Source organism: Caretta caretta, chromosome 1 (assembly GCF_965140235.1).
Source record: "Caretta caretta isolate rCarCar2 chromosome 1, rCarCar1.hap1, whole genome shotgun sequence".
Taxonomy (NCBI): domain Eukaryota; kingdom Metazoa; phylum Chordata; order Testudines; family Cheloniidae; genus Caretta; species Caretta caretta.
The window spans coordinates 199,064,795-199,084,999 of NC_134206.1; the positions used below are offsets into that span (position 1 = coordinate 199,064,795).

Sequence of the window (20,205 nt, forward strand, 5' to 3'; positions counted from 1 at the left end):
TAGCCGCACTTCCTCCTGTGTGTGGGACGTACAAAATTTGGTGTTTATCTTACAAAAAATGACAAAACTGATGGAAGAACAGCTAGTTTTAAACAATGAGGAGTTATTTTCATTATTTGACAGGATTGTTTCAAAGAAAAGCATATGCTTTTTAGAAATCTAAGCCTACATTTTCATAAGTAATTAGTGATTTGGCTTGCCTCAATCAGAAGGTGACCAACTTGAGACACCTTAAATGGGCATGACTTCCAGAGGGTAGGCATGCAGCACTTTCTGAAAATCAGGCCCCTATTAAAGGTGTCTTATTCTTAAACCTCACTAGTGAATTTTTTAAAATTTAGACCGCATATTTTAATTTTCCTAAATGGCTTAAAAATTTTATTTTGCCATTGGCATTACTGGAGTGTTACTTCATTAAGTGTTACTTTATTAAGCTGCCTGTTGTTCCTCAAAAATACCTGAGAATAGCTGATAGCTTTTAAAATTCAGTTCCCCTAAAAATGTGCAGGAATACTTGTGCAAAACTGGGAATAAAGAGTTGGATTTTGCACTTAGGAGCCATTGATCTTGTTAGTGAAGGTAAGAGGAGGGATTTCTCAGCAGCCAGAGAAACTAGGAGAAATTCTGAATCTGTGTCCCATTGTTTCTTCACCTCCTCCTTCTCAGAAGGTTGTCATTGTTCTTGTGTTAACTCAATCATGTTGATTTCCTTTTTTTGGAAAGGTAAGTCTGCGGTATAAGGTTAGGGTCTTCTTTTAACCACATTCAGTTTTAGTGGGTCATGACTGTTTTTTAGTATTTTACTCTATTAACGGGAAAATTCAGAAATCGTCAATGTTAGTAAAGCAAGACCAGTTCTAGCTTTCAGTTGCTTTATCTTTCTGCATCTTTTCCCGGTAAGGCACTTCATGGGCCCATAGAAATGCTGGAGGCCTCAGATTCTCCAGGCCCATTTTATTTATGTATGTATGTATGTATAATACCAAAGAGCATTATGGGTCATCTTTAGTTCATGCTCATTCACGGTTCTCCCAAGATTAGAGACGATGGAAAATGTAAGGACGAAACCTCTGCCCTTCTGTCTAGAGTGACACACGAGTTCCTTGGATGAGTGAACATTCTTTGTTCTTCCCCTGTGGGTCCCAGTATCTTTCCTCGTACCTGACCCAGACTCTTTGTAAGCTTTCTGCAGAATTTGTGATCTGTTTATGGTTTATTTCAGATAGATCTTGTAGGCTCTCTTTCTTCTTCTTTAATCATTGTTGACTTATTTGGTGATGCTGACAGTGACAAAATCAGAAGCATTTATTTATTTATTTAGCATTTGTGTATTTGCTGAGCCAAGCAACAGCGCTCTTAGTGGCCAAGTGGAACTCTCAGAGCCCACCGCTGAATTTGGTTAGTGGACACTCCTTGACAATGTGTATATCATTGTTTGATCTGCATGGCAGCTGCAGCTTGCATTTTCTCAAAGACCCCAACGGTGCTGATTGGCAGCACAGAGGCCTTACTCCATCCAATATCGGTTCAGATGGGGCCACTGATGACGTGGCAGGTTGAAGGCAGGCGGGTGAGCAGTAGGGTCTGTGCTGAGGAACTGATTGGTGGTTGGTGTTAAGCACCAGTCTTCCTGCCTCAGGGACTCCGCTGTCATGTTCTGGCATGGCAGCCTCAACCACAGTGGATGTCATGATGAAAGATGTGTGGCTTGTGGGCTAAGAGGGTCATTGAACAAGGGCAAGTGTGGGTTGGCACGCACCTTCTCAATCAGCTTTTCAGCTGCAATGTCCCCTTCCCCCCCCCCCATGTAAGGGGGGAGCAACATGGCTCAGAACTGGAAGCCATGGAAAATGAGTCAATCAGAGTGTTCCTGTGATGATAGACATTGTTGAGCTGAGTTGCACATCAACAAGTTTGGTGTGTGCCAGCCCACTCCTTACTGATGCATAGTACTCTGCTGTTGAGTACGAGATGGCAAGGACTGAGGTCCTTAGGGTTGGAGCATCCGCTCCCCAAAAAGAGCCTGCTAATTTGCTGAGAAGGTTGTTGCATGTCTTGACCTTTGCTGCTATCTTGCTCAGGTGGCTATTGTATGTCAGTGTTCAGTCGAGGGTCACACCCTCGATATGCTGGGTATGCTTCAGGCTCTGGCCATTCATTATGATGTTTAGTTCTCTTTTAGCATTGGCACAGTGGAGGTGGAATGTGTTAGGGACAGTCTTGCTGGTGCTAGGCTGAAGGCGCCAGGTCTTGTAGTAGTCGACCAGCTTTGTAACATCGTCACTCAGGGTCTTCTCCAGCTTGGAAAAAGTCTGAGCCTATAGCCTGCATCAGATTTTGTCTGCATAAATGAACTTCCTTGCCTGGGTGGATGGCTGGTCATTGATGTATAGCTGGAACAAGGTTGGGGCTAGAACAGACCCCTGGGGTAACCCATTCATCTGTTTTTTCCAAGCACTTGTTTTCTCACCCGCCTGTACCCTGGACCGTCTGTCTCGGAGTAGCAGTTCAATGGCATCAGTAACCCATGGGGGGAGGACTCTTGATACTTTAACAAGTAAACGCCTGTGCCACACTGTGAGGTACGTTGCAGTGAGGTCAAGGAAAATAGCGCCTGTTTTCAAGGTTTCTTTGAAACCTGTTTTGAATGAATGTGGTTAGGGCAAGTACTTGGTCACATGTGCTTTGACCTTGTTGAAAGCCTGCTTGCTCGACATTCAAGGTATTTTGTACCTCTGGTGGTGTTTGCTGTAAAAGTAGATGCTCTAGAACCTTGAGACACATAGAAAGCAGCGTGTAGAGTGACGCCTGGTTTTTACTAGGTGGTGGTTTTGGGAGGCCGATGACTTTTGACATGTGCCAGGTTTTTGGCCGCCTTCCTTCATTGGCGACCCTTGTGAAGAATTGAGCCAGCCAAGAGCAGGCACATGGGCCAAGATTTTTCAGGAACTCTGGAAGGACATTGTCATAGCTGGCAGCCGTGCCAAACTTGATGTTATTTAGCATTCTGTCCAGCTCTGGGATAGTGAAAGGTTCGGGGCAAGCTCTGGATCTGTGTTGCCTTTGGAACACCCTCCACTTGCTCTGGACTTGAATGTTCACTTCTTTTTCCAAGGGTGTCGTTCCCATGTGAAGCCAGTGCCTGGCTATTTGGTTAGCACTCACAGATGATCAGCTTTGTTGGTGGTTGCTGAACAACGCCAGCATTTCTTGCTGGAACGAGTAAAGTCCAGGTTCTTAGTCTTTTTCTCTCATCTGGCTTGGTGAGCACAGCTCAAAACTTTGATTAAATTTGACCAGGTGAATCATACTGCTTGAGTAGAGCATCACACTCCTCTTCAAGGCAGGGGATGTACACAGGGCAGTATCCGCGTGGAATGGATGGCTCTACAGAAATGCCTGTAAGCCTCCTCTATCGGAACGTGGTGGGGTGGTATCGTTACAATACTCTGTCCCAGTGCCTGGCTGTATTTCTCCTAGCTGGCTTTGCACAAGTTCTGCTGGTGCTTTTTTGTGCTTGTGGCGATTGGTACCTGTATGATGGCTATTGAAGTCTCCAACATAAAGAGCTGTAAGCTTGGAAGGATCTGTTGACCCCAACTAATGCTAGGAGGCTTGTAGACGTTGACTATTTGAAATGTGCCAATCTTGATGATATCATAGTATTCAGAGGATGACAGATGGACCATATCTGCAATGGTAACCCAAACATATGTGGCAATCCAAAGCATTGGTAAGACTGTTAACTTGAAGTTCCAAACAGAAAAGATTATTTTTCATATGGGTTTTTTCATATGTGTCTTCTTCCTTCTTATTTTGGAAATACCCCTTCCTGTTTTTTCTCGGCACTCTTTATTGGTTGAGGGAAAGTTCTCTGTGTAGCCATGATGCACGTAAATTCAAGTTCCATTTCAAACAAAACTAAGAATGAGAAGTCATTCATTCTGTAAATGTCAGTTTCAGCTCTTCTCTGAAGTGGCAAAAGACCTTTATTATTACAGTGACTTGTATTGTATTTGTGCCTGATTAAGGGAAACATAAAATGGAACAGCTCTTCTCCGGCCTGCATTGTTCAGTCAGGATTGGCTGTCCTTCGACCAAGGCAATCTTGATTTGCTGGGCTGAAAGAGAGTCTCTCTGAGTTGGGGAAAATGTTGTCTTATTTGAAACCTAGATATGGTGGTTCTCTCAGTAACCAAGACTTCATCTTGCAGCACATTTGGCTGGATTCTGCCATGAGTTCCAGGAACAGAAGTGAGTTGGATTGAAAAATCAGCCTACAGCCCTTGTTTTGTCCTCTTTCCTATTTACTGTGGCACTTTTTCTGATCTGTAGTGATGCTCTTCTTTGTATGTAGCTTAATATCTATGATTTGTACGGTACTTTGGAGCCAGATGGCAAGCATGGTAATATTGGGGTTTTTTTTAACTTGGGGTTGATGGTTCCAAGCAGGCCATTAGGAAGTTCTTGAGATCTCCCTCTTACCCAAAAATGTATAGGAGTATAAAGTAGACAACTGCTGTTATCCAGGTATTTACTTTCTAAAGAATTTAGTTAGAGAAGACTTGTAAATAAAAAGAATTCTCAGTCCCTTTATATATGGGGAGGATTCTGAGTTACTACAGAGAATTCTTTCCCAGATGTCTGGCTGGTGGGTCTTGCCCACATGCTCAGTGTCTGACTGTTCTCCATATTTGAGGTCGGGAAGGAAATTTCCCACAGGTCTGATTGGCAGAAGCCCTCGTGATTTTATATCTTCCTCTGTAGCATGGGGCACAGGTCACTTGCTGGTTTGATCTAGAGTAAAATGGTAGATTCTTTGTAACTTGAAGTTTTTAAATCAAGATTGGAGGGCTTTTGTAACTCACCCAGAAGTTATGGGTCTATTGAAGAAATGGGGGATGACGTTATGTGGCCTGCAATGTGCAGGAGATCAGAGTAGACAACCATGATGTTCCCTTTGGGCCTTAAGGTCTATATATGTCAGAGAGAGTGTTGGGACAGTCTGCTATGGCCCTCTTGTTCATTAGTCAGGATACAAGAATGTTTTGGTGCTAAATTTCATGCAAAACCCATAAAAATACTCTCTTCCTGGATTAGTTTGCCCAGCCATAGTGGATGGGTGGTAGATTGCCCCAGTCAGCATGGTCTCTTCTTCGTGGAATAATTCAACTTAATCAGAAAACTCCCCAACCTCTGGGGTCCAACCCATTCCTGTGTATCTACTGTGCACAGTCCAACCTTCTCCGTGCTCTCTTCTGCTTCGCAAACAGCTACAGTTATAGCCCTTCTTCAAAAATCATGTGCAAAAGGATAGCAAGACTGAGCTGAAGTTAACCCCTTGTTCACTGGGGAGCAAGTAAAGCTGGTGTGGGAAAAGAAGAAAGTTCAATTATTTTTAAACCTCTCCCTTTTAAATAAAAAGATAGGAATTCCAAAAACTGAAATAGTTTGACCAGCTCTATTGTTGGTCAAAAAAGAGAGGGAATTTTTTTCTGAATTGATTTGAAGTATTTACCAAATTTTTTAGATATTTTAATATTTCAAAATTTGTAAAATTCTACCCTGCTCTAGAAGCAAGTGTTCTACATCCCATTACGCAGCTTCTGATTCAGACTGGTAAAACTTTGCTCCACACATTGTTAAACTTTATGTAGTCTCCTGCTCTCAGATGAGGTGGCTCTGGTCAGCTTTCAGGCAGATAATCTAAAAGTTGGCAATAAATAAGCATGGAGGAGACCCTCACTTTGGCTCAGTTGACAATTCAGTGGACTCACTGAGAATGCTTCAGTAAGTGGTGAGTTTCTCCTGATGACGTTAGTGGAGTCACAGTCAATGATATAAGGGAATTCAGGAAAATAGGCCATGATAGGAGGTGTGAGGCTTGAGATCTTTTGGGGTATGTATCTGTGGGGACAGGGAAGAAGGAAGCCAGAAGCTGAGAGATCCATATGGCCATTGCTTCAAAAATGTGTATGTGATTTCAACAGGGTGGAAATTGCTATCTTAGAAAACTTAATGAAATTTCTTGGCTTACATTTCATTAAAGCCAAACATAAAGGAATGGCTGGTTTCCCAGCATATAAATGACTGTTGGAGGTGTATGCCCAGGGTAGTCAATCTGATATGAATAAATAGTATTTAAAAGGGGAAAATATTCCTGTTTGTGATTCTTGGTGTGAAGGACCTGGGAGCTCCCTATAGTATTTTATTAATATTATATGTTCTATCTGTTTGGAGTTCCATTGTGGTGTTTGCTGTAATTACAAGAGGTTTATTAAAGCAGTGATTACTTGTATGTATGCAGGGAAGTGGACAACAAAGTCACATTGTTCCATTCATTGATACTTAATGGACAATGCAGATATTCACTTGGAAGGTTTGCCTCTGACCTCACTGAGATCAACAGCCTGGCTGTAACCTGGCAGGAGAGGGGGCAGCTGAAACTGAAACAAAGAATTTGATGGGGATAAAAGGACAGTTCCTGTAGAAGAGGGAAGAGTGAGGCAAGGACTCTGGGGAGCAGATTGAACCTCAGTCCCCAGAGGGTGAGGGTGATAACTAGGCTTGCCTAAGCCTCTAGATTGGACAGATAGCTGTAAAGGCTGTTTATTGTGTTAAAAAAACTCCTACTCTCTTGTTATGCTTTGATTGTACCTTTGTGAGTAAACAATACTCTGTTTTGAAAAGGCTGTTAGGGTCACTGTGTTCACAGCTTGTCACAGCTCCTGAAGGGAAGTTTTGTAGGTAGCTGAGCCCAGAGTGGCTGAGCAATCACGGTTGGTACACCCAGTGCTGTAGTCAGAGGACAGGGTCTCAGAGTGGGAGAATTGTGGAATTCTGTTCAGTAGCTAGGAGTGGAAATTTGGGTGGGTCCAACTTTCAGGTGGGTGGGCAATGACAGACTGTGCTAGCTCAGCTACTCCCCTGATGTCACGCCCTCTTCTTAGCCCTGGTGCCCCAGACACAAGGTTTCACCTGCTTAGTGGGGCACACGCATGGGGTGGTTCAGAAGATGGCCAGGCAGAGCTGCTGGAGTGTAGCTTTCTGAAGGGTGGGCGCATAGCTCTGTCCTGGATCTCAGGTGCCTCAGTGATGCTCTGGGCTGCTGTGGCAGCACTATACCCTGCTCAGATTTGGGTGGGCCTGGAAGCTAAGTGGGTGGGCTGTGGCCACGCCCCTGATTCTGCTTTGAAAGAGGTATAGGCACAGGGCTTGTCACTTGGTGGGGTGCACTCTGAGACACTAAGGGAGGAGGGGTGAAAGGTAAAGATATCCCTAAACCATCATACTTGGTACCTACAACTCTAGGATTGGAAGGATGTGAACTGCAATCCAAGGAAAGACACTGGATGTGAGAATTCTAAATAGGCAGGATTGCTCCCCAAACTCTCCGGCCAAATGCTGCATCTGCAATAAATAGGCTCTGTATACAGTCTCTAACTAAAGACCCAGAGAGTGCAAACAAGCATCCATGTAAAGGTCCACTAAAAATATAATTACAAAATCTTAATTAAATGATCTGTTGTTTTGTAATTTTTTCTTGCTAGCTGTGTGTTTTTGCTAGATCTAACACTTGGACATACTGTACAATACAATGGAAAATGTGAGAGGCTAGTTCTTGCGTAATGATGAATAGTTTCAAAAGCTAGAAGGTCACAGGAATTTAATCATTTAGAAACATTTTACCACCCACTGGTATCTAAAATCAAAACAGAATAGCATGTCTCATATCTGTTGTGCTGTAACTGGATTCTCAAACTTTTTCTCTAGGCTGTTTTGTGTGTAGTGGCACTGTGCCAATATAAAATCCGAGAGAGTTGCTTTTCTTTATATAAATCCAATGTTCAGAGAATGAATAAATTAATTAATAATGCCAGTGTTAGAGTATATTTGTGTAAATAATCTTTGGTTTAAGATTATATATGATAAAGCACTGTGCAGAGAGAGATTTGGGTCTTTCTGAATACATATTGACATTTTTTCCTTCCCTTTCAACAGTATGAGCCAAATATTTATATAGACAAAATATTCTTGTCCCAGCTGCCAAGTTTCCAGCATTGATGTTACTTTTTGCCCCCCATGACTTTTATAATCCATGGGCACTGCCTGCCTTCTTCTATGGGCATTTGAAATTAGTGGCCAAAATTTGCAAGATGATAGAGATGCTATTGAATGTGCTCTGTTTTGTAGGTGATAAGCATGCATCCTTCTCTCAGCTGATTGGCGTTGGACTTGAACAGATGGATTAAAACTTGATTTGGGCTAGACTGATACAAGATGTTAGCGCCCCCTCCCCCAGGAGGCATGATGGACAAATCTCAGTGTTACACCCTTTTGAGTCTGACCAGAGATGAAGGTGATGGCAAATTTCTGAGCTTCAGAGCATGAGGTCCAAAACAGCTGATCTACAGCTAAACTACCAGTGGCCATAGAGAGTTCTAAATCTGAAGTGGCTTGTTAACGATAGGGATATTAAAATAGAAAAAGAGAGGAGAGTGTTAATCCTCCTATCCCCATCTTTAAAAAAAAATATTCAAAGTTGGGGGAAGGGCTTCCATCATGCAGTTGCCACCAGTATGTTTGGTGCATTTCCTCTCATCTGTCAGACAAGTGGCAACTAATCTGAAGTCAGGTTTATCCATGGCCAGCCTCTTGCCCTATAGCAGGCAACGTAGACAGACATGGCAGGCAAATTAACCACATGTTAATTCACGTTTCTTAAAGCACTACTGGAAGGTGCTGAGATACTATGGTGATAAGAGTAGTACAAGAACTAGTATAGAATACAATAGAGTTGTCCCCAAATTGTTCTCCAGCCTCTCAGAGGCAGCTGCAGTTGGTACAGTCTCTTCAAGGTGTCACCCCCCTTCCCCCAAGCCTTTTAAGGCTCCAGAGCCCTAATGGAGCAGAAGAAAGGAGATGGCTCTCTGAGGGAAGGAGGACAGAAAAATACCACTTCTGTGTGAGCATGTTCTGTGTGAAGTCCCGCGCCCCTCCCTGCTGTCCTGTTGCAATGATAGCCTGGTCAAATGGGATTAGGCTTGCTCCTGGCTCCTAACGTACCAGAGATAGAAAGGGACTGTACCATCCAGTAAGACCTAGCAAATTCAGACTCATAGGGGGAGTCCTGGGATAGGCAACACCCAGAGCCACTCCCTGTTTTCTTTTGATTTATCTGGAGAGGGCCTCCACCCAAGGTCTGAGACTGGATTAGCCATTTGTTCATGGCGTCCCAGTAGGGTATTTCTTCTCTCTCCCTAACCCAAGAATCTCCCAAAAGAGACTTTCTTTCTGTATTTTTCTGTATTTTTCAAGCCACCACCCCAATAATTGCAAGGAACTTCTTTTCTGGCTAGGAGCCAAAATATCCACCTGTTTACTTTTTATCTCATATTGTGAGTCTGTGGAGGAAGGAGAATTGGACCTGTACTCTGAGCCTTCAGATCTCTTCTGAGAATCCTGGAGTCTCTGTGGAGGAATGGGTTTAGTTATTCTCCCATCCCACTAAAACCCTGAAGATTTCTCCAATAGAGTCTAATGCCCAAGAGGATGAGGCTTGTTTCCCCCATCTTTATGTAGGCGAATCATTGGACCAGGCTCTTCCTTGTTCATGGTAGGTTGCTTGGCCCCTGGTTCCCTTCCCTCCTGCCCCAAGAACCTGCAAAGAATCTTGTGACTGAATCATGCCTTTCATGATTTGTGACTGGCCCACACGAATGTGGCCTCAGCAGTAGCATCTCATACCAAACCCTCAGACCTGTTTCTGGAGTCTATCATTTCCTTCTGTGATCATCTTGATTGTAAAATGGATAATATACTCAGGAAAACCTGCCATCTAGCAGACTGTGACCACTTCCATCTGCACCTTGTACACCTCCAGGGTAACTATTTCAGATGTAAGACAACATTTCTTGATCAGTAGAAACCTTCCATGTGCCTTGCTGGGGGTTTTCAGCCTCATTGATCTGAGGTCCATCCATCTTGGAACTTACACCGTCAGTTCATGGGCTGCCTCTCACAGCTTTTCTAGATTCACTCTCTGGAGAACAGTCTCATCTTATCTTCATTTCCTTGCTCTCCTCTAACATCCTAGACTCCGTTCTGAAAGAAGTCTCTGAGAAGAGAACCACTTTGCCTGACCTGAGAGAATTGTTTGAGAAGTGCATCTCTAGCCCGGGCAAGTAATACTCCTTTTGTGAGCTGGAATTGAAGTCCAAACTCTTTTCTGGCCAGTTCAAGACCAATAGGAATCCTTTCTGATGACTCCTATCCTGCTTCATCCACCTTGGTTTTTGCAGGATGGGGGGGTGTAACAATCTTCCTCCAATGTTTACCTTATCCCACCCTCACTAGAAAGCACATAGGAGTCCGTCACACCTATCTTCTATCCCACCTAAACATCATCCCTCTCTCCTTTCATCCCAATGAAAATAAACTACATCCTGTGTATAAACTACAACATGTTCTTGATCATGGATCGTGCTGTAGTGTGTCTGGTGAAGACATGGTATGGCAATAGGAGATTGCTCTCCCGTTAGCATAATTGCGCCACCTCAATGAGAGGCGGAAGGTATGTCAGTGGGAGAGCATCTCCTGCTGACACAGTGTGGTATAGACACCGCTTTAAGTCGCTGTAACTTACGTTGCTCAGGCAGGTGGTTTTTTCACACCCCGGAGCGAGGTAAGTTACATTGACTTGAGTGGTAGTCAAGACAAGCCATAAGATGCTCTGAGATCAATCAGATTGCATGAGGATCCTCCAACTCTTCCTGGTTAAAAAGCCAAGTTCCCTGCCCCTACAGTGTCTCTTGGAATCTATTCAAGGAGGGAGAAAGCAGTGTATTTTTCTTGCCCTTAGGGGTACTCATAGTCGGATTTAACATTTGAGTCGAATCACAGTTTAACTTGAGTGTGGGCATTCTGCACTTAGCTCCTTGAAGGTGTTGATCCACATCATAAACCTGTGTCGTAGTTTGTCAAGACGGGGAGAAAACGCTCAAGAGAAGCCAGAACAGCAGGCATTTTACAGGTCAGGGCTGAGGTAGATTGCCAGAGCTACATGAGGAAGTTCACAGAGCCCTTTTTCCCACAGTGTGGTTGTCCCTCACTTCTCATACATATTTACAAAAAGCAAACAAAAACTGAAATTTGTCCCTAAAACGTAAAATAAATAAATAAAATGGAAAAAAATTCTACGCAGTTTGACAGTCCTTTGGTTTACTGAAATGTACGGTGTACCAGGGATCTGTATCATTTTTGCCATGCTCAGAACGTTTACCTCTGTCTTTGTAACTGCTAAGTCCAGTGATGTTAAAAAAAATCCTTTTTGTGCCATTAAAGTGTTAGAAGGAAAAACCTGTGCCTAAACTTATGCAAAATAGCAGACTGCACTTAAAGTTTTTAAACTTCTTTTGACTGTTGTTCAAATCATTTCCATTCATACTCAAAGTATCTATGACCTAATGACACAGTGTTCTAAAATAAATTAACCTCTGCAATTTAACTTTATCTGTTTTAGATTATAGCTAGAGATTTTAACCTTCGAGCTCCTGAAATGAGTCCCTGACCTTTTGCGTGACATTAGTTTCTGTGAAATGAACTCTGTATCCTGGGATATGTTTTTGTTGCAGAGCCTGGAAAACACTTGGTGGAAGAAGTTTTGTTCATTACTTTTTTTAATAACAGTAATCTATAATGAGCACTAAAATCATGTTTATCAGAATGAAAGGGGGGACATTCAAGAATTTATTTGGATTAATAAATATAAAGAGATTTTTTTATGTAAGTGATATACACTGGGGGGCGGGGGGGTCACAATTTAAATTCAGAGAAACATAGTTCAGAAATGACGACTTCTGTAGCCTAATTATCCATGTTGTATTTCTGCCTTGATGAAGTGTGTAACCTTCAGTAATTTTAATAAACGGTAAAAAGCTAGATCCTACAGTTCTTGTGCACCTACAACTTCCGTTTGGAGCTTAGAGCATGCAAGGACTCAGGGTTGAGCCCTTTGGACCAAATTCACACCTGGCACAAGCAGAGAAATTCCCATGAAGCTAGTGGAGATGTCTGCTTGCACCAGATGTGAATTTGGTCCTCCAGAAAGCAAACTGATACAATAAACAACATAGTTATTGAGCTAATTTTTAAAGGTCTGAGTGGACATTAACAATACTTACTACAACTTCCCTCCTCTCTTCCGGTGAAGTAAATAAGCATAGAATTATAGAATCATAGGACTGGAAAGGACCTCGAGAGGTCATCTAGTCCAGTCCCCTGCAGTCCTGGGAGGACTAAGTATTATCTAGACCATTCCGGACAGTTTGTCTAACTTGCTCTTAAAAATCTCCAGTGATGGAGATTTCACAACTTCCCCCTACACAATTTATTCCAGTGCTTAACCACCTGGAAAGTTAGGAAGTTTTTCCTGATGTTCAACTTAAACCTCCTTGGCTGCAATTTAAGCCCATTGCTTCATGTCCTATCCTCAGAGGTTAAGAAGAACAATTCTTCTCCCTCCTCCTGGTAACAACTCTTTATGTTCTTGTAAACTGTTATGTCCCCTCTCAGTCTTCTTTTCCAGACTAAACAAATCAATTTTTCCCATCTTCCCTCATAGGTCATGTTTTCTAGACCTTTAATCATTTTTGTTGCTCTTCTCTGGACTCTCTCCAATTTGTCCACATCCTTCTTGAAATGTGGCGCCCAGAACTGGACACAATACTTCAGTTGAGGCCTAATCAGTGCTTAGTAGAGTGGAAGAATTACTTCTCGTGTCTTGCTTACAACACTCCTGCTAATACATCTGTCAGGGTTCTTTCCCCACTTTGAACTCTAGGGTACAGATGTGGGGACCCGCATGAAAGATCCCCTAAGCTTATTCTTACCAGCTTAGGTTAAAACTTCCCCAAGGTACAAACTTTGCCTTGGCCTTGAACAGTATGCTGCCACCACCAAGCATTTTAAACAAAGAACAGGGAAAGAGACCACTTGGAGACATCTTTCCCCAAAATATCCCCCCAAGCCCTACACCCCCTTTTCTGGGGAAGGCTTGATGATAATCCTCACCAATCAAAAGAATCACCTCTGTAAAATTGATGGAAAATACTTTACAGGGTATTCGGATTCAAAACACAGAGGATTCCCTTTTGGGCAAAACTTTAAAGTTACAGAAAACAGGAATAAACCTCCCTCTTAACACAGGGAAAATTCACATAAAACAAAAGATAAACTAATCTGCCTTGCCTGGATTACCTATACTGGTTGCAATATTGGAGATTTGGATTAGGATGCGTTGGAGAAGATGGATTTCTCTCAGTCCCAAGAAAGAACAAACACGTAAACAAAGAGCACAAACAAAATCCTTCTCTCCCCCCGCTCCCCCCCCCCGCCAAGATTTGAAAGTATCTTGTTCCCTTATTGGTCCTTTGGGTCAGGTGCCAACCAGGTTAGCTGAGCTTCTTAACCCTTTACAGGTAACAGGATGTTGCCTCTGGCCAGGAGGGATTTTATAGCATTGTATACAGAAAGGTGGTTACCCTTTCCTTTATATTTATGACAACATCCCAGAATGATGTTCGCTTTTTTTGCAACAGCGTTACACTGTTAACTTGTATTCAGCTTGTGGTCCACTATGACTCCCAGATCCCTTTCCGTTGTACTCCTTCCTAGGCAGTCATTTCCCATTTTGTATGTGTGCAACTGATTGTTCCTTCTGAAGTGAAATACTTTGCATTTGTCCTTATTGAATTTCATCCTGTTTACTTCAGACCATTTCTCCAGTTTGTCCAGATCATTTTGAATTTTAATCCTATCCTCCAAAGTACTTGCAACCCCTCCCAGCTTGGTATCGTCCGCAAACTTTGTAAGTGCACTCTGTATGCCATTATCTAAATCCGTGATGAAGATATTGAATAGAACTGGACCTAGAACTGATCCCTGTGAGACCCCACTCGCTATGCCCTTCCAGCATGAGGACTATGAGGAAAACAAACCTTGTGGGCTAAATGTATAGACTGCAATGGAGTTTCACCTGCTGAATTTTGCCCAGAGAGATTAAATTACTTCTCCAGGGTCATGTACCAAATTGCTATGGGAGTTAGGGTTAGAATGTCTTGGGTCTCTGCTCCATGCTAAATCAGTTAGACCATGATGCCTTGTAATTTACAGCAAAGTGTATTCTGTACTTTGCTCTACTACCTGATAGTCCATATTGGATGTGCCGTCTGAGAGCAATATCCTTCTCCTGCTGAAGTCAATGGGACTTCTGCTATTGACTTTGATGGCAATATGGTTAGTCCTTCTGTGTGTATATTGTATAATACTATGCATACCTCTCCCATAGGCTTTTCATAGATATCCTCTTGCCATTGTGCAACCTTGGTTTGGATAGCATCTCGCTGGAGTGCCTCTAATACCTTTTTGGGAGTAACAAAGCCATATTGTGCTTCAAGCAAAGCCAGGTCAATTTTTTCAGCCTTAAGAACTCCTATGACTTCATCTTGAGCCTGCAGAAACACAAAGAATTCCAGTGAAACTAGTTTTATGTATTGGCATGCTCAATGAGTAGCTTCTACATTAACATTTGGCAATAGTTTTTAAAGTTCTTCAAATTGTACGTTAAGTACCCTTGAGATATTTGGTAAAGCGAACTCTTTAAAATTATAAGAGAAATACTGGTCTTTGTATTTTCAAAATCCTATGCTTAATCTTTTTTTTAAAAATATATATATAAATATGAGCTTTTAGGTACATTTTCTGTGATACTGAATATTTTGTTAAAAGTAGATTATGTAACTCAGTTTTTGTACGAACACATACTTTTCATTGTACAAGAATTTAGAACAAAATGTCATTTCAGGTATTGGCATCTATTTTTAGATTTTCATGTAGTTTTTAATGTACTTTGGGAAGCCAAGAAGCTTTGCATTCTCTGTTCACACAGGGTACAAAGGCAGCTTTTGTTGTTTAAACTGATACGGAGGTAGTCAGCTTCTATTGTTACATGTACATGTTTGTTCACTGAAGCTAGTGAGGTACATGGTGCAGAGGATGTGACCTTTCACAACATGCATTCCAAAAGCATGCAATAATGGCAGCTCTTTAGAACAAGATTAATTGCCCTTAAAGCTGGCAGAAGTGATGTGTGTGTGTGTGTGTTAGAGAGAGAGAGAGAGAGATTATGTATAGGGGTGTGTGTGTGTGTGTGAGAAATACATAAGGCCAAGATTTTCAAAAGTAACTAATAATATTAGAGTCCTCAATCTTGGGTGCCCCCTCAAGGCACTTCAAAGGATGTTGAGTTACAGAAAGTGTTGAGCCCTGCTTTCTGAAAACCAGGCCTCTTTACGATGTCTCAGGTTGCCCACCCAAAAATCTAGTCACCTTTGAAAATTTTGGCTGCATATGTGTACATTATACACTCTGTATACTTAGTTGTATGTATTTTTCTTTATATACTACCATAATTGCCAACATTCTCTTTAAGAGTAGAGTGGTAATTCGCTTACTTAGTAGTATGTTTGCATACGTTCTGGGACAAAACAGCAGGCATTGTACCTTTTGTCAAGTTACTGTGTAACAAAGGCTATTGTGGAAACACATTGCTTGTATTTCCGGGGAGCCTATAGTGTTTGAGAGGTATAGGTATATAAAGGTAGTGTTTGAGAGGTATAGGTATATAAAACAAATAAAAGCGAATACCATGCAATTTTAAAAAATAACTTCCTACTCCTTCATGGTGACAGATGTTAAGAAGTTAGAGGGGGAGGAATGCCTGTTAATATTAACTCTGAAAATGTCAAAAGGAAAGGCAGAAAGTCAAGTCACTTAAAATAAATCTATACTAGGGTTTCCAGAAAAAATTCGTAATGACATTTTCAGGTTGTACACCCAATATTGCTAACTCTCACGACTTTATCATGAGTGTCATACTGTTTGTTTTTCTTAAAGGTCCAGCCTCTGGAGTCATGAGATTCTCATGAAGTAACAGCTTTAAAAAAAAACAGTTTCTCACTCTCCTGGAGGTGGAGAAAAGCTGAAAAAGTGACTCAAGTAATCTCCTCTCAGAAAACAGAAGGCAAATAAAAGATGCAAGATTTAAAACTTTTTAAAATCTAATTTTTAAGATAATCTCATGATTTTTGGGGATTGAATCACAATTTTGGAAGGGTTGAAGTTGGCAGTACTGTATACTGGCAAATCAGGAATCCAAAAAATTGCATTCCTACTTTTTTTTCTGCAAAAGTATTTTCTCTCTGACCTACAGGAACAACCGGCAAATTATGCAGTGACATACTGGAGTATGTTCATATTTTTAATTTAAACCATTTCAATTTTAAACATACTGAGAAGGTTGGACTTTTCTTCTCTCTTTTTTTTTTAAACAAGACAGAGATGTATTTGCTTAGAACTGCATTTTCAGAGAGAGTGTTTGGGAAATCTGGGTCTTGATCTAAATTTAGAGAGAAGGCAGGGAAACAGATGATGACTTTGAAAAAGTTTAATACTACAGCGTTTTTCTTAACACACACATCACTTCCTGATTTCATATGAAATAGCCCACCCTGTGTTTTGGGCCCAGTATTGGCGGAGCGGGGAAAGGGTTGCTCGGAATTTCCCTGTGGAAAGGGCCAAAATAACATATTCTACAAGAATTGACAGTAGACCTGGGAGGGTGCGCATGTGTATCTGTGTTCAACTGGTCGCTTATGTGTGAATGACCAGTTGAATAAACAGACACGCAGAATATATATAATATTAATGTGTGTCTACATATACATATATTAATAATAAAAGTACTCACATAGGTAATGTCGAGATGTTAAACTGTGAAACCATGTGATAAATCCATTTATCATGCACTTTTGACCAATTTGCCTGATCTCTGCTCACAAACATTCCAAACTCATGAGCAGTTTCAAACAGCTGTCGCTACTTTTATTAAATCACCTAGCTCTTCTCCTTTTTTCTGCGAATACAGACTTCCATTCTCACTCCCAAATTATATTTGCCCAGGGTGGGCAGCATTCAGCCCTGGGCCATTGAGAGCTTTTACATATAGAAAAAGTCACAGTTTTGAAATCCAATATCTCATGGCCATGGTGGGAGCCAGCAGTCATTCCTAGCCCAGTAAGGCCTGATATAATGGACCTTTTAAGCTATTGTAAACCTATTTTAGGACATTTTTAGGGGGTTTTATTGCTCCCTTTGAATCCTGTACAGTTGTACTCCAAGTAACTAATGCAGCTGGCTTTACAGGAGGACACAAGAAATGGCCCCAATAAAAGTTCTGTTTTTTAAATTTCTAAAACATTCCTAAAATAGTTATATAACAAATATATTATATTCTGAATACAGATGGGATTGTGTGGAATTAAAGTTTTACCTGTTGTCTGTAGGAATGAATTCACACGTAGTTGCACACTTTGAGAGTAATGGGACCATTGAGCCACTAAGACGTTTCCATGATGACACCTATATATTTCAAATATGTTATATACTGGGATGAGTAGGGAAAGTCTAGTGTTTGTTTTGGGTTGGGAGTTCTTGTCTGTGGTGTATGGATGAATATTTTATGTACTCTTACATTTTGCATTTGTACACCTGCACCAATTAAAATAGGTGTACTATCTAAAAGAGGGGTGAGGGAAAGCATATATTTAGAGTAGATTATGCAATGAACCTACAACTTGGAACATAAAACACACCTGTAATTCACCCTCAAGCACACTAAGAAGAAATAGCAGGTCATCTCGAGAGAGGTCCTCTCCTTTCTCGGAATATCTTTTTTGTTTTTTCTCAGATTCGGGGCTTCTTAGGATGGTGCTGGTTTCTTTCTCATTTTGTCCCCTTTTCATGTTTACTCTCCCAGCATAAGGAGCATCTTCCTCATGGTGGCCTCTTATCTTTTGCTGGCACTGTTTTGATTTGGTTGGACTTTCTGTGCTGTTACTTCTGGAGCGCATGTGTATGTCCCTGGAGCTGGAAGGAAGGGGGAAAAAGTGAAATATTTTAACCATCATTGAACATAGAGAATTACCGGTGGTGGCATTCACCTCAGAACAGAGGGTCCACAAAAGTCTGCGTACGCCACTTAAGTGGAACAGAAGTCCTATATTAATGGTGTAAATGGTTCATAAGCAGACTGACCAAGTCTCCTGGGTTGTCGGAAGCTTTTTGCTTGTAAATGGGAGTCTTCCCAACTCCTGATTTTTTTAATGTTATCTCCTGCAATAGCAATACGCTTTCTCCTGCTTGGCACCAGGCATTCCAATTCCTTTCTCAGGTGCCTTACTTTGGGCCCCGAGGGAGAATTGGAGGGGTCAGTGCACTTCTTGCTCTCTGGTTGGTGGGCATGAAGCTAGTCCCGTCCCCGGCAATAGCAAGCAGGCGCTCTCACATACTGGCCATTCGGGCTATCTCACTTGCGCTCTGCAGCAGACAGGTAGGAGAGAGGGAATGTTGACTGGTTGCAAAGTAGTGCTGGGTATCTCTGTGGTCATACTGCTCTTGCCAGAACTCTGACCACTGTGCACATTCAGCAGAGACACATCAAGGAGGCATATGTCATGTGCCCCTGGCCCACCACCGTTCTCTGAAATTAGTTTGACAATGTTGGTCAGTATGTCCCTCGGAGCTTGTGTGAACCTACTGCATCGGGATGAACTTTGCCCTGAGGGTCTTAAGTAGTGCATTGTGCCTTGCTGAAATATTGTCTGTCTGCATCACAGGAAACCCAAATTCCAGTGTGAAATATAGACTATGGGAATTTCACTTGAGATAGAAACATTGTAGATAGGGCAATTTGGATTAAGAGTATTTTCACTGAGAAGCAATGTATAATGTACCGTACTCTGTCTGTTGTTATTGGATATCTTTATGGATTAAAGATCTCCCTTTTTTGGTGGTAAGCTTTTAGAGTTGCCAGTCCTCCAGGAATTAAAGATTAATCTGTAATTAAAGATTGTCATGTGATGAAACCTCCAGGAATACATCCAGCCAAAATTTGGCAATCCTAGTTTGAGATAAGGCACAGATGACAGTGCCTAGCCTAATGAAGCCCCAATCCTGACTAGGCCTTCTGAGTGCTATTATTTATATCAATATTACATCCTAAACATTGTTGTCAATTAATTAATACTCTTACAAACATTAAATCACTCAAGGAGCTCAACCTACTCAGCTTCTCATAAAGGTGGTCATTGGATGACTGTATCACCATGTATAAATACCTGTAGGGGAAACAGAAACATGATAATAGAGGGCCCTTCAATCTAGCAAGCAAAGATATAATTGGGTCCAGTGGCCAGAAATTGAAGCTAGATAAATTCAGACTTGAGAAAAGGTGAAAATGTTTAATAGTGAAGGTAATTAGCCACTGGAATAATTTACCAAGGGTTGGGGTGGATTCTCCATCACTGGCAAATTTTAAATCAAGATTGGACATTTTTCTAAAAGATCTGCTCTAGTTCCATCACATCTATTGGATTTGAAATAGTAATTAATTCAGGGAAGTCCTATGGCCTGTGTTATGCAGGAGGTCTGATTAGATGGTCACAGTGGTCCTTCCGGCCAGAATTTGTGAATCTATGAATAAGAATACTCCAGCAGAGTTCCTCCTTTTGTCTGATCCTGAATGGAAATCCTAATCCTGGGTTTACATCTTTAAATAAAGTCGGCTCCTGCGATCATAACATATATAGTAGCTTTTGTGGTTTCACTGCAGTAGGAGGATTCAAAGAGTAGGAGAGGGGAGAGAGCTTTTATTTCAGCATAAAGATGGGTTGATTAGTTAAAAGTGACTAAGAACATTATGGAAAGGTAAGTGGAATTCTGTATCGCTGGAAATTTTCTGTGGTGGTAAAGTCCCATTGTAATAGACACATAATAATTTTAAAGTATTCTTAAAGTCACCACAGGAGGAAACATTCCTTCTGGTCTCCCAGAGCCAGAATATACCAGTTTTGAGGCAAAGTGCTTGGGATACCTATTTTATCAGGTTTTGCTTTTACTAGTATACGGTTGGGGTAGGAGCTCATTGTAAGGCCAGCATCACATCCTGCTTCAAGTCCCTCCTCAATATAATATATTCAGAAGACTGCAACCTAATAATGGCTAGACAGGTGGCATGTTGTGATTACTGCTTGATTGGTTAGGTATTGTGCTTATCCTAATATTTATGTTGCCGTGTTTCTTATCCCA

At 41.6% G+C, this 20,205-nt stretch overlaps 2 protein-coding genes across 9 annotated transcripts in view; one reads left to right on the plus strand and one right to left on the minus strand.

Annotated features, from left to right (window-relative positions):
* CMSS1 (cms1 ribosomal small subunit homolog) overlaps positions 1–20,205 on the plus strand; it is a 368,267-nt gene that overhangs the window by 104,298 nt on the left and 243,764 nt on the right. The gene's annotated exons all lie outside the window — the stretch shown is intronic.
* The window catches only part of FILIP1L (filamin A interacting protein 1 like), a 296,199-nt gene that overhangs the window by 92,285 nt on the left and 183,709 nt on the right, over positions 1–20,205 (minus strand). For 4 of the 5 annotated variants that reach the window (XM_075118558.1, XM_048816986.2, XM_075118551.1 and 1 more), the window contains 2 exons: positions 17,712–17,985; positions 14,337–14,510 (listed from right to left, as the gene is read on the minus strand). In XM_075118558.1, the coding sequence (XP_074974659.1) occupies positions 14,337–14,510; positions 17,712–17,969 (432 nt within the window). In that variant the 5' untranslated portion in view covers positions 17,970–17,985. The remainder of the gene's footprint in view (positions 1–14,336; positions 14,511–17,711; positions 17,986–20,205) is intronic. The other variant, XM_048816980.2, reaches the window with a different exon arrangement.